General features: G+C 57.4%; 2 protein-coding genes across 3 annotated transcripts in view; one reads left to right on the top strand and one right to left on the bottom strand.

The window, feature by feature from the left end:
• ACVR1 (activin A receptor type 1) overlaps window positions 1-4,355 on the bottom strand; it is a 44,352-nt gene extending 39,997 nt beyond the window's left edge. Inside the window, exon 1 of one of the 2 annotated variants that reach the window (XM_048952811.1) lies at window positions 4,267-4,355. In XM_048952811.1, coding sequence (XP_048808768.1) covers window positions 4,267-4,274 — 8 coding nt within the window. In that variant the 5' untranslated portion in view covers window positions 4,275-4,355. Of the gene's footprint in view, window positions 1-3,628; window positions 3,736-4,266 lie in introns of those variants that run through there. The other variant, XM_048952807.1, reaches the window with a different exon arrangement.
• A 1,139-nt stretch (window positions 4,356-5,494) lies between these two features.
• On the top strand, window positions 5,495-11,495 carry UPP2 (uridine phosphorylase 2). Its single transcript, XM_048952812.1, has 7 exons — window positions 5,495-5,670; window positions 6,210-6,327; window positions 6,881-7,039; window positions 7,913-8,027; window positions 8,519-8,728; window positions 10,071-10,217; window positions 10,591-11,495. Exons 1-7 carry the CDS (start codon window positions 5,645-5,647, stop codon window positions 10,761-10,763), a joined length of 948 nt encoding a protein of 315 aa, XP_048808769.1. The 5' UTR covers window positions 5,495-5,644; the 3' UTR covers window positions 10,764-11,495.
• The last annotated feature ends 1,927 nt before the right edge of the window (window positions 11,496-13,422 follow it).

Genomic DNA, 13,422 nt, shown 5'->3' with positions numbered 1-13,422 from the left:
CCTCGCAGAACAAAGCCGAGCAGCCCCAAGTTACCCAAATTGCTTACAGAGCGACGCTGCCTTCGTACCATGAGGGACGTCCCCGGGGCTGGAGAGGTGCCGAGGCATGGGCAGCACACTGCTTCAGGCACAAAGGACACAGAACACGTCCCGTCGGAACCGGGCAGCTCCTCGCCCCAACACGGCCCGCACTCCCTGCCGGGCCCAGAGCCGTGCCCGCGGGCGGGAGGAGCGCGGCACCAAAGGAAAGCACAGATCAAAGGAGCCCCGTTTGAAGGCGGGATCGTGTAATAACCGGCTGAGACGGTGATGCAGCACCTGATGTTGACTATTCACCAGCAGATGAATCACAGGGTCGGTCAGCGCCTGAACTGCTCATAAAGAACACCGGCGGCTTTCTGAAATCCTTCTTCTGCATTACCAGCAGTAGCAACGCAGTCCTGACGATCCATCCAGAAAAGTCAGCATCCCACAGAATTAACACGAAAGCAGTGGCAATTAACCCAGCCTTTCTAATCACAGTCAACGCTGATCTCGTCAGCCAGGCAAAGTTCGGAGAGCAGCGAGGCCCACCGACACCACAGGGGGGGGCGCCTGCAGGCACCCAGCAGTGTGAGAGGGGCTGGATCTCCAGGAAGGCACACCCACAGCCCGGCCCATAGGGCCCTCGGTTACAGCCACGTTCCCATCCACCTAGAGCTCATGCTTTTGGAAGCACTGCTCTAAAACTGGGTTATAACTGCAAAAACGGCCAAGAAAGAAGAGCTTCTTGAAGGCATTTCCACAAAATTCTCTATATTTTACAGTCAACAGCTGTTTCTACGTTGATGATCTCAAAAAACCTTCCAAACTATCATGAAGTTAGGTTTCCAACACCAAGAAATCCATCATTCCTTACTTCACATACATGGCTTTTCAGTTCCATGGAGGGCGTGCTTGGAAGTTGCATTCTTAGCCCCCATCAGAGCACACTGTGACCAACATGCTCCTCTTTCTTTCACTCCTGGTTACTCTCAGGTCTCAGACAAGCCATCCCCAAGCACGCTGGCACACCCCTGTGAGGGCCAACCCACAACCCGGCCCACTGGAGCCCTGCAAATCCTCATTCACATTAAGGATGGAAGACAGCAATTCCCACTCTGAAATCTACCACATCTGGCACACTGCTGTGATCTCCTGTCGCTGTATATAGCTGCACAGACGAGCAGGCTGAGATTTTAACCTGTTTATACACAGAAGAGACTAAAAGATATAAGGGCAGATACTGCAATCCTCTTTTGAGAGCCCAAATACCTAAGAATGGGAACAAATTCAAGTGCTATTTCTTCCCCTTGGGCAGGAGTGAAGGGGTTAAAAAGGGGGCCTGGTTATTTATGGCGGCTGTTCCTAGATCCTATTTTAACATCAGACTTCATTATATTTAAGCATTGCTTCAGAGTACCAGCTGGCAAATAAAATAAACCCACCACCACACTGATGTTGTTTCACTGCCCGTGTTTGCCTCCTACCTCCAAGGAGATTCTTTGCTACTGATGAGGAGCCCACTGCTCATCCCTTCCCCAGTATATGGATTTGGAGAGCAAAGCAAGGCCAGAGCAGGGCTGTGGGAGCACTGAACCAATTTTATCCCTCTCACCTGCATTCCTCCCAAATAAGCCCTGTGATGTGTTTCAGCCCTGCCCAAAAGGAGCCGGGGCTGCCGGTGGGTGGAAAGCTAGACATGAGCCAGCACTGCCCTCGTGACCCAGAAGGCCAACCCGATCCTGGGCTGCATCAAAAGCAGCGTGGCCAGCAGTCAGGGAGGAGATCCTGCACACCTGCTCTGCACTGTGAGACCTCACCTGGAGCACTGCATCCAGATGTGGAGTCCTCAGTACAGTAGAGACATGGAGCTGTTGGAGAGCATCCAGAGCGGGGCCACAAAAATCCCTACGAGGACAGCCTGAGAGCTGGGGCTGTTCAGCACGGAGAAAGGAAGGCTCTGAGGTGAGCTGAGAGCAGCCTGCAGTGCCGAAAGGGCTGCAACAAGGAAGGGGACAGACTCTTCAACAGGGTCTGCTGCGACAGGACAAGGGGAAATGGCTTCAAACGAAAGGAGGGAGACTGAGATTGGATACAAAGAAGACGTTTTTTACAATAAGTGCACTGAGGCCTTGGCACAGATTGCCCGGAGAGGTGGTGGGTGCCCCATCCCTGCAGACATTCAAAGTCAGGCTGGACCAGGCTCTGAGCTCCCGATCCACCTGTGGGCATCCCTGTTCAGTGTGTTCAGTGCAAGGGAGTTGGGCTACGTGTCCTTCAGGGTCCCTTCTGACTCAAATGATTCTGTGATTCCATGTGTCTGCTGCAGTGTGCTGTGCAACCTGGGCAAGACAACACGAGGCAGCTCTGTGCTGGGCAGCCATGGGGCAATGGTGCTGCTCTGAGAGGGGCTGCCCCACACCTCCCTCCCCACAGCACCGGTGATGCTTCCCTGTACACATTGGGACCTACCAACAGAGCCAGACCACAGACAGCCACAGCAGCACGAGCAGCAAAGCAGCAAAAGGAAGCCTTTCTGTACATTGGGAAGACAAGCCCTCTCAAAAATAGATAAGTTTTGCAGGAAATGGTTATATTTAGCCCTCCCCTTTCACCTCAGCTCCTCAACACATTCTCCTTCTCCTACTGAAGGACTTTAATAACTGGTACTAGAGGTCAGCTTTAACACATCGCCTCAGCAGAAAAAAATGCAGCCAACTTAATGCATGTTAATATAGAAGAGTGTAAACAACCACAGGAATATCAAGTATCTGACTACTACGGCATGAGGAGAACTCTGGTTTCTCAAAATGCATTAAATAGCTCCAAAAAGATAATGTGACCAAAGTTATTGTGCGAGTTTAGTCTGAGGAAGGCGAGGCTGAACTTCTGCAGACACCACTGCTGCCCTCACAAATGCTTTTCACGCTAACCAACACAGCTCCAGTATTTCCTATGCAATACAAGCAGGAGGTAACAGCCTCAGCAGCTGCACGCCGAAATGCTTCCCACTACACACGTATAAAGTAAGCTTTATAAGGAACTGGATTTCAAGAGTTACTGCTCAACAGAACCCGGGGAGAGGCTGTGAACAGTATCTCCAAAGCACCGCCAGCAGGCCAGCAGGATTTCCCTTTCTCAGCTGTAATTTCAATACCATGCTGTAAGAACTAAAACAAGAAATCTCTGAAACAGCTTTCTTCCCTCTGGCTGTTTCATTTAACTATCAGCTTTCCCTTCCCGCTGCTGGCCTCACTACAGCTCAGAATGTAAAAACTGACAATTTAAAAGCCGAGACGGTAGAGGTTGATCTGAGTCAGAGCACCAGGAGCAGAGCTCATCCCGAGGTGGAACGGCAGCAGTCAGCACAGAGCAGGCCGGTCCTGCCGGTGGGGGCTGCAGGGCCACCGCCAGCGTGGCGGAGATGGGGCACCTCTGGCACCTCCTGCTCCCCCACACAGACCCGGGGATGCCTTCCACAAGTCGGTACAGCCAAAGGGGCCGGGTGGCTGAGTGCAACCCGTCCTCATCCCTGGCCTTGGCTTCGCCCATCGCAGCCTCAAGGCAACCCGGGACTTGTCAAGCAGCACCAGAGCTCGGAGCGTACAAGTGGGAAGACGCCGGCAAAGTGCCCGCCGTGCCGCGATGCGCCGCGCTCTCTTCGGAGCTGAGGTAGGAAGGCGGCACGCAGGAGACCATCACTGAGAGCAGACGGGAATTTCAGGCTCCTGGAGCTCCGTCAGCGCTCACAGCGCAGCGCGGCTCCCGGGGCCGCATCTCACGACTTCCCAGCACCGCCCGGAGCGCCGCAGCCCGCCGGGGCCGCTTTGCTACGGCTGACGGGGCCGCCGAAGCGCTCGGCTCCATTTTACCGCAGCCTCGCTGCGGCGAACGACTCCGTTCGACACGTCTTCGGCCGCCTCCGGAGACGGAGGGAGCGCGGCCGCCCGAGGAGCCGCGGCCCGCGGGAAGGTGAGCGGCCGGAGCCCGGAGCGCCTTTGTGTGCGGCCGAGGCGGCGGGACGGCCGGGCAGAGCGACGCGGCGGAGCGAAGCGGCCCCTGGGCGCCGCACACCGGCACGGGCCGCGCTCGCAGGGCCGCGGCCGCCCGGCCCCGCTCCGAGCCCCCGGCCCGGCCTCCGCACCGCCCTCCGTCTCCGGGGCCGCCTCTCGGACAGGCCGCGAGCCCCGCCGCTCCCCCCGCGGCCGACGAGGCCCCGCCGCTCCCCGCCCGGCCCCAGCTCACCTCCTCATCGCTGCGGCAGGCGCTACGACGGACTCGCCATGGGCGGCGGCGGCGCGGCGGCCGCGCGGAGGGCACGGCGCTGAGCGGGCGCGCGGCCCCCCCGCATGCCCCGCGGCGGCGCGCAGCTGACAATGGGCCGGCGGCGGCGGCGGCGGGCGGGGCGGGGCGTGGCGGGGGGCGTCACCCGTCCGCGGCGTCCGCCAATGAGCGCCGGGCTCGTCGCGTCACTTCCTGCCGCCGACGCGACGCGGCGATGCCCGTCCCCTGAGCGCCCCCTGCCGGCGGCGCGGGACCCCCGGCGCTCCCGGCGTCCCGCGCGGTGTTAGGCGCGCGCGTCCCCGTGGCCGCGGGTCGCGCTCGTCCAGCGCTGGAACCGGGCGGCGGGATCCGCAGAACGCGGGCCGAGCCGCGGGGAAGCGGCGGCCGCCCGCTCGGCCTCGACGAGTCGCGCTCCTACTGCCCTCCGCCGGTCCCCGTGCGCAGAGCGGAGCGCAGCTGTAAGCGGCGAAGGAAAAGGCCGTTAGGCAACAGAGAAACGAGACAGGGCTTTAAAACGCAAAACGCGCCTTTAATCGTCGCCCTGCAGAAGCGCTGCTTGGCGCCGCGCGTTGTTGCAGAGCCGTCGGGGAGCGGCTGCCCGGCTGCGGATGGCGGCTGTCGGGCGCGGCTGCGGCGCGTGCTGCGGTACGAGCGCCTCGACTCGCGCACGGGTTTCTCTTCGTTTTGTTTTCGCCTGAAGCCGCCCGGCGCACGGTCACTGCTCAGCCCTGCGGCGGCGATTCGCACTCCGTCTCTTTGCCGCTGGCCCCGACGCGCGGTTCGCTCGACTTTCGGGCAACTTTCCAGTTCTGAGCGGCGAAGCTTTCTGCACGCTGAAATCGGCCCCGGCAGCGGCACGGAGCGGGGCACGGCGCGGAAGGCGGCGCGGTGCTCCGGGCGCTCCGGCAGCGGGCGGTGCCGCGGGGCGCGATCCCGTCACGTGGAGCCGCCCCGCAGAGCCGCCCCGCTCCGCTCCGCACATGTGTCGGCCACGCGGCGGCCGCCGGCGGCGAGCAAAGGGCGAGCGGACACGCGGCGGGCGTGGCCGGGGCGGTGGCGGCACAGCCCGCGACGGCGGCCAATCCGCGGCTCTCGGCGGCGCGGAGCGGCTTCCGCGGCCAACGGGCGGCGGCGGAGGAGGAACGGCCCCGCGGGGGGCTTGGGGGGGAGGCGGGAGGGGAGGTGGGTGCGCCGCGGGTGTTGAGCAACGCGCCGAGCGGGGCATTTAAGCCGTGCGGAGCGCTGCGGGGCTCTTCCCGGCCCCGGCAGCCCGCGGACGGAGCCGCTGCGGTCACTGTGGCCGCCGCTCCCGCTTTGGGTCGCCTTCGGCGGAGCCGTCATGACCGAAACGACGCGTTACTCGGGGTGAGTCCCGGGCGGGTTCTGCGCTGCTGTGACTGGGACGGGAAAAACGTTCTCTAGGTTTGTTTAAGCCCGATTTACGAAATCATTCTCCGTTGGTTGTTGCTTTACGTTTATTAAAGCACGGGAACAGGCAGGGCGAGCCGACCTCCCCGCGCCCGCACAGTCCCGATTCTCAGTGCTTGCGTTGCTGGGCACGCGAATATACAGTTCCCGTTAAAAAGCCGTTCCGTGTGATGTGGCACAGCGTGTTACCTGCCGGGCGCTTCTGGCAGAGCTCCTCCAAAGGAGGAGCTGGGGCCGCCACTGACGAACTGACGACAAATACTGAGAAATCCCGTCTGCCAAAGACGAAAGACACGGAAGGGGTTACCGGCATCGAGAGCTGTAACGTGGAGGACCCCCGTGTGGCAGCAGGGCTTGGCAGGAGGGCGGCTGCCCCTCATTGCCGCCTCGCCTCATCCCCAGCCGTGCTCCGCCTCCCCCGGGCCGCCCGCCCTCCCGCTGCCCCGCTCACCCACCTTCACCCCGTCTCCCCGCAGCGGTGGATTCGTCCACGTCAAAAACCCGCATCTGGAGGCGATGGATGAGGACGTCCTGTATCATTTGGACTTAGGAACGAAGACGCACGACCTGCCGGCAATGTTTGGGGACGTAAAGGTAACCGGCAGGGGCCGAACCGGGCGGCGGCTTGCCCTTTCTCTCGTCGCACCGTGCTGCCGTCCCTTAGTGCGGCCCCCCGGCGGTGTGTGCTCCTGCCGGAGAGCAGCTGCTCTGCAGCTGAGGGTCGATCCGCTCCAGCATTTGGGCAGCACTGTTTTAGCACGAACGCTGTGAAAACGTGTCCCTTTTCTCCCCACCTCCGTGGCCTCTGTGCCATCAGCAGCGCTCTCTAATTGCAGTTGATGCTGCTGATAGAATAAATTAGACAAGAAGCTAACATCTGGCTTGGCTCTGCTGTCACTAGGCGTACCGGCAGCTTACATTTGCTGAATGTACGGCAGTGGAGTTATTGCAGATTTTCTTGCCCTGGAAGCGATACCCAACCAAGTTCGGCGGCTCGGCTGCCCCGGCCCAGGCCTGCCGGCTCCGGTGCAGTGCCCTGCGCTGCTCCGAGGAGGCAGCATCCCGTTGCGGACCCCGCCGCGCTGCAGGCTGAATCGCGGTACCTGTTGTAGCCGACGCTGCCAACACATCTGCGTTTTACACCCAGTTCGTCTGCGTCGGCGGCAGCCCAAACAGGATGAGGGCATTTGCGCAGTTCATGCACAAGGAGCTGGGGCTGGAGGGCGACGGGGAGGACCTGGCCGACATCTGCGCGGGGACGGACCGCTACGCCATGTACCGCGTGGGACCGCTGCTGTCCATCAGCGTAAGTGCAGCGCCGTGCAGCCCTGCCCTGTCCTCTGCTCTCAGCTTCTTGCAGAGTAAATCAGGTTGGATCAAATCCAACCACCGACCGGTCCCTGCTATTCATTCCAGTACGGGCTCTCAGCTCAGTTGTGTTCGCTATTTAAAAAACATGGTATTCAAAATGAGCGTGCAGGAATTTTGCTCATGAGATGAGCAGTGTGACAGTAAAAACCCTTCCCACCCTGCACAAACTATGAAGTGTGGCTGAAGGTATTCCCCTGACATGAGTTGCTTGGTCAGAACCTCCTCTGTTAGTGGTTACTCCCTGAGGACAGCGCTGGGTGCTGGGCTGGCCTGCAGGGTGCCTGGGCCTGGGGTTGCTTTCATGGCAGGGATCCCATCTGATTCCTCTGACAAAGCCAAGTCCAACCTGGCTGAGGGAATCAGTCTGATATCCTGGGGATCAGCCCTGCAGGTGTTCCTTGGACCCTGCTGCTCGCTGCCTTGGCTAAAAGAAAAAAAGTGGAGGCCTTTATCATAGGAAAAAAGGCCATGCTCCTGAGCATCTTGTACTTCTAAAAGCCAAGCCAAGAGCAGGTGGGTGCCTACAGTGGTGCAAAGAACTGAGATGGGAGGCATAGGAACAGGACAAGGGTCACCAGGGGGGCACAAGTTTTGCAGGGGCTCCGCCAGCCCCAAGTGACGGCGTTGGGGCCACAACACAGCATTGAGGGCAGGAGGGGCCGGGAGCTCTGCCTGGGCAGGCTGCAGGAACAGAGCCCCCCGATAATGCCTGCTGGCCTCTGCGGTGGGAAGAGGGTGTGATGCTGAGCTGAGCTCACTGCCGTCACCCATCCAACACCTACAGAATGGCTCTTTCTTCTCTCAACAGCATGGAATGGGGATCCCTTCTGTGTCCATCATGCTTCACGAGCTGATCAAACTGCTGCACCATGCCAAATGCCGAGATGTCACCATTATACGCATTGGTACTTCTGGAGGCTTAGGTGAGCTGTCCCACGACTTCTTTCTTTCCAGGCAAAAGGCTATTAGCAATTTTTTTCCCAGCAATTAGTCATGTCACTATGAGCTTTTGCATTTTGTCAGGCCCCCATGTGTCAGATAACATGATACTTTATTCTGGGTTCAAACCCAGCACAGTCCTGGTGACCAGCTTAGCAGAGCATGTTTTTGTTATGCCTGCTGGGGCAGCGGTGCTGCTCGCACCTGCACGGCCTGGTGCCAGGGCATGGCTCTGCATCCATCAGCAATTAAAGTGCCGTCACTCAGCATGCTCCCAGTCATTCATCATGTGCTGATTCTGTGCACTCTACTGATACATCTGTGCCACCACACAAATTCCAATTATTCCCTCACATCTGCTTCACTCACTAAAAACCCATCGCACAGATACCTGCAGGTATTTGTGGTGCTGAAGCCTTGCAGCAGATCACCAGCAACAGGGGCTCAGGCTTAGCCTCAGCCTCTGCTTTCCCAGGGGTGCAGGCCGGCTCCGTGGTGATCACAGACAGGGCGGTTGACGCCTGCTTCCAGCCGCGGTTCGAGCAGGTGGTGCTGGGCGACGTGGTGGTGCGGGGCACCGACCTGGACGGGGGCCTTGTGGAGGAGCTGCTGGCCTGCAGTAAGGCCATTCCTGACTTCCCCACGCTCGTCGGGCACACCATGTGCACCTATGACTTCTATGAAGGTAAGACGTGCTTTGGCTGCCCTTCCCCATGGGCAGAGCTATCTGTGCAGCCAGTCCTATGGGTTGCAGCTGTCCCACCAGTGCGTCAGGGTCAGTTCAGAGCAGGGTGCACCTTCAGAACATGCATTACAAATCCCAGCACATAGCCAGGCCAAGAGTTCCTCTGCTGATAGGACGTGCGTGCACCTGGCACCTCGTTACATTCATAGTGTCACCTGTATGGCTGGCACTGCTGTAGGTGGTGGTGGAGCAAAGGGAGAGCCCTCCAGCAGCTGCTGCCCGGCCCAGCTGTGGCATGGCAGTGTAGGTGCTTAGGGACTCCCAGCAGTGGGGGGTCGATGGCTTCGGGCTGCAGAGAAGCAGCCCTGGTCCATAGCCCATCCCTGCGGACGAGCCGTGCTCTGCTGCTCAGGACAGGACTGTAAGTTCATAATAGCCATGTCAGGAAGCGTGTGACATTTGGGCAAACAAGCTTCGGTTACTCTGGAACTGTTTCCTTTTCAGAACAAAGTGCTGATTACAGAGTAGATGAAATGTAATAAATGAAGAATTAATCGACTGAAAACTATCTGTAAACCTCTGCTTGTGAATGCAACCATCTGTGTGTTCCTCAAGGCCACATTTTATTTAAATAGAAATTCATTAAGGGGATTAACAGTAGGAACAGCAACAAGATGCCACAGGTTCTGCTCACCCCAAGGAGTGAGACTGCACACTGCAGGAGGCTGCACAAGGTGCAGGGCGCTGGCTGCAGGGCAGGTGTGGGGAGAGGAGGCCCGGGGCCAGGGGGCACCGTGTGCAGTGGGTCCTTGGGGACCCATAGGGCTGATGAAGGCTCACAGGGAGCATCACAGGGAGCAGTGCCTCTGAAGCTGGTAATGCCACATGCAAACAGCTCCCACTGCCTGCTGCCAGAGTCAGTCCCTAAAAGAACTAAACCTAAGTTAAGGGGTTTTTCTCTCCCTGATTTTCTGCACAACTTGCTATGCCTCTCCCACAGTGACTTGGAGTTGTTTGAATTTAACCTGGCACACCTCCACCTGATGTACATCACAGGCCTCGGAGAGGCTGCGACCATTCATTTGCCCCAGCACAGTGCCAGATGCCTCCTGCTCGGCAGCCAGGTCTTCCTTTATACAGCGTAAACCTACACTGATTTTTTTCTTCTATACAGACACGTAGTATGCTGGCCTGGAGTTCAGGTTAACTGGGACATGAGTGAGGTAACTGTGCAAAAGAAAACTCGGTCAGCTCCAGCCAGAACACTGGCACTGCAGACAGCCTGGGTCACTGAGCCTGCTGCCTGCAAGGGCAAGCCGTGACGGTTCTGTTTCCTTTCAAGGTCAAGGGAGATTAGATGGAGCTCTGTGCTCTTTTTCCAATGAAAAAAAGTTGGAGTACTTAAAGCGAGCTTATGATGCTGGTGTGAGAAACATTGAAATGGAGTCGACGGCGTTCGCTGCGCTGTGCGGGCTGTGCGGGCTGAGAGGTGAGTGCTGCCCCGGGCTGCCCTGCTCGGCTTGGGGCTTTGGTGTGTTATGAGCTGATGTGAAGGCCAAAATGCATTCCTAGCAGTTTCCATTAGAAAAAGCACACTGAAACAAATGCCACGGCTCAATAAAAAAACAAGTTTGTTTCAAAAGGCCCAAGTACCTGTTGGATAGAGCAGGAAGTACCGCCTCACCCCTCTGGTGGCCTGGGTGCACCCTCAGCTGCAGTGATGCAGCCACATCCCAGCTCACCAGCCTCACGCCCACCCCACACCTTGTGATGCCCCGCCTCAGGCAGCCCCCCAGCAGCTCCCAGCACAGCCCAGGGGCATTCAGCCGCCCTTGCAACGCAGCACTTGGGCCTTCTTGCAGCTGCCGTGGTCTGCGTAACGCTCCTGGACCGGCTGGAGGGGGACCAGATCCGGGCATCCCACGAGGTGCTGCAGGAATACCAGCAGCGGCCGCAGCGCCTGGTGGCGGCCTTCATCCGGAGACGCCTGGGGCTGCATGCTGCTGCAGGGAACACACGGCCTTCCAGCGACTGAGGGCACTGCCATCCCCACGCCACCGGGGGACCAACCCGCACCACGGGCAAGTGGACCTGGAGAGCAGGAAAGACAGACTGGGGGGCCATGCGTCCCCAGAGCTGCAGAGGCACTGCTGCCTGCGAGCAGGGGAGGTGTAACTGCAAACACTGTGCTGGTGTGGTGGGTGTCAAACTGCTGGAATTGCATCAGTGCTGCTCAGGAAATAAGAGCGTGCCCCTCTGGCTCCTGCCCTGTGGATGGAAGGACTGTCCTGCAGGGTGCCCTTGCCCCGTGCCCCTCATCAGGGGAACACGTTGCTCCTGGCGCAGTGCTGATAGCTGAGCAAATGGCACACACAGCTCATCTGCTCTGTGAGGGCTGCTGCTCCTCGCTGCAGTCAGTAGGGCTCTCGGACTCATGCGGCCTGATGAGCTCTGTGGGGCCAGAGCCCAGCCCAGGCACCCAGTGGGCAGGGAGCATCTCTGCCACCAACCGACAGGGATGCAGGCAGGGTCTGTGAGCACTGCCCCATGCTGTAAGAAGGCCAAACTGCTCGTGGGTGGGGTGGAAGGCATTGCACCGGGGTTACACATAGCACAGCCAATTCACCACTGACACCACTTCCAGTTTTGAAGGCTCACTTACAAGGTTGCTTGCAAATAAATCTTGGTGTTTTTAGAACAGTGACTTACAGGATTCAAGAGTTCAGATAAATAAAAGTATTACATATTACGGAAACTCAAGATGGTATCTCTAATATTATTAAAAGCACAAAACAGTTCAGTCTGAGGACACTTATCAGCATTCTCCAAGGGGCCATTTGTGCAGTACTTGGTCTCACCCCGCGACCTGATTCAGTGACACCTGAATCACAGAATCACAGAATGGTTGGGTTGGAAGGGACCTCAAGGATCATGAATCTCCAACCTCCCCTGCCACCCACAGGGCCACCAACCTCCACATTTCATAGCAGCCCAGGCTGCCCAGGGCCCCATCCAACCTGGCCTTGAACACCTCCAGGGATGGACGGGGCATCACAGCCTCTCTGGGCAGCTGTTCCAGCACCTCACCACTCTCATAGCAAAGAACTTCCCCCTGACATCCAACCTCAATCTTCCCTCAACTTCAAACCTTTACCCCATCTCCTCCCACTGCATGGCCCCCTCTGATGGCCCACCTGGGCCCCACTCACCCTGGTCTCCCCACCACCTCACCCTCACGCTCTGCTGCAGAGCTCCCTGCAGCATCGCAGCCTCCCAGCAGCACTCTGACTGCCATCACGCCAGGTCAGCACTGGGAGCACACAAACTCCACTTCTTTCAGAGAAGGAGCCTGGTTCTGAGTTTGCCTTCCTGGACTTCAGTTTTCAGGCACAAATACTGATCTGAAGGCTAAGGAAGAGCAGGACTTGAGCTAGTGTCCTTCAGTCACCCGTTACTGACATGCAATTTAACCTGCAGTTCAAGCTCAGCTCTGCAAAGTCCAACGTCCACTTCAAGAACCTCGTGTACTAACCATGAGGTACCTGAGCTCTTAGTGAAAACTACTCCAGGAAAAGCAACACGATGTTTAACATTCTGCCCAATTTGGTAGGGGTTTGCTTTGCTGCAGCTGACACAGCTACAGCCCTGATCATTTGCTCTGCAGGACACAGCCACTTCTTTATTTTCTACAATGTGGTGCAGTTAAGACTCTTCAATCATTCCGCTTCTAACTTAACGATTACATTGGGAAATGTTTACTCTGTTGCACATTCTGACACCCTCCCAGGGTTTCGCATCAGTCAGTTAATGGCTTATAGGGCTCAGCACCTCCGTCTCTGGGAGCTCCTTTCAGAATGCAAACCATCCAGCACAGCCACCCGCTTCCCAGGGATCAGAGCCAGCACTGCAGCCACTCACATTGCTCTTCTATAAATACAAACCCAAAAGCACACATAAGCTCATGTGCACATAAGCTGGCACAAGCATTGTGTTTCTGCAGCAGTTGGTACCGCACCGACTCATCCTACAGCTGTGGCATACTTGACTTTCAGGCACCAGTTAACACTTGAGCCACTTCTGACGACCAAAACTGACAGCTGAGTTGTACATCTTAAAAGTGGAGTGACTTCATTTTCATAAAGATGTTGTTCTCAGGCCTCAGAATATCCAGCAGCTGAAAGTAAGTGGAAGGTCTCAGTGATGAAGCTGATGGTGGAAAACATGGAAGAAGCAGGTGGGCACTTGGCCACCCCAGATATCACCAAGCGTGGCCAAAGGTGCATTAGCATGTATTAATGAGTCCTTGACAAAGAATGAATGTGTATGCCAGTGTGCTGCATAGGGACGTCTGAACTGTTGCAGAGTAGAACCTGAACTCCAGAAGATCAAACTGCTCGTCACCTGGCCCGGTGCACCTGGTGAGCAATAAAGGAATGCCTCTTTCTAACACCACACTGGAGTTAGAGAGTTCTTCCCAGATTTCAGATGACACTACTGAGCCCATTCTCTGTAAAGCAGCACATGTGACAACATCCACGATACTGCTTATAAAACAGAGCCCCTCTTTTCAAGAACGATTTTCTGCTTCATGTAAACGTTGTTTCTCCATAAGCATCTCACTAGTTACTTACTAGAGACAATTACAGTTTCACAAGATTTTGCACCACTGAGATTGTCTTCTGGATCTGCCTTTA

The sequence above is a fragment of the Lagopus muta genome, chromosome 8 (assembly GCF_023343835.1).
Source record: "Lagopus muta isolate bLagMut1 chromosome 8, bLagMut1 primary, whole genome shotgun sequence".
Taxonomy (NCBI): domain Eukaryota; kingdom Metazoa; phylum Chordata; class Aves; order Galliformes; family Phasianidae; genus Lagopus; species Lagopus muta.
The sequence above is the reverse complement of the archived record's forward strand: the minus strand, read 5'-3'. Positions and strand labels throughout refer to the sequence as shown.

What these genes read in the sequence shown, in the direction of transcription:
- UPP2 (XM_048952812.1), top strand. Translation starts at nt 5,645, where the DNA reads ATGACCGAAACGACGCGTTACTCGGG. An exon ending in GAAACGACGCGTTACTCGGG is followed by an intron (nt 5,671 to 6,209) that starts GTGAGTCCCGGG and finishes GTCTCCCCGCAG; the next exon opens with CGGTGGATTCGTCCACGTCA. An exon ending in CACCTATGACTTCTATGAAG is followed by an intron (nt 8,729 to 10,070) that starts GTAAGACGTGCT and finishes TTTCCTTTCAAG; the next exon opens with GTCAAGGGAGATTAGATGGA.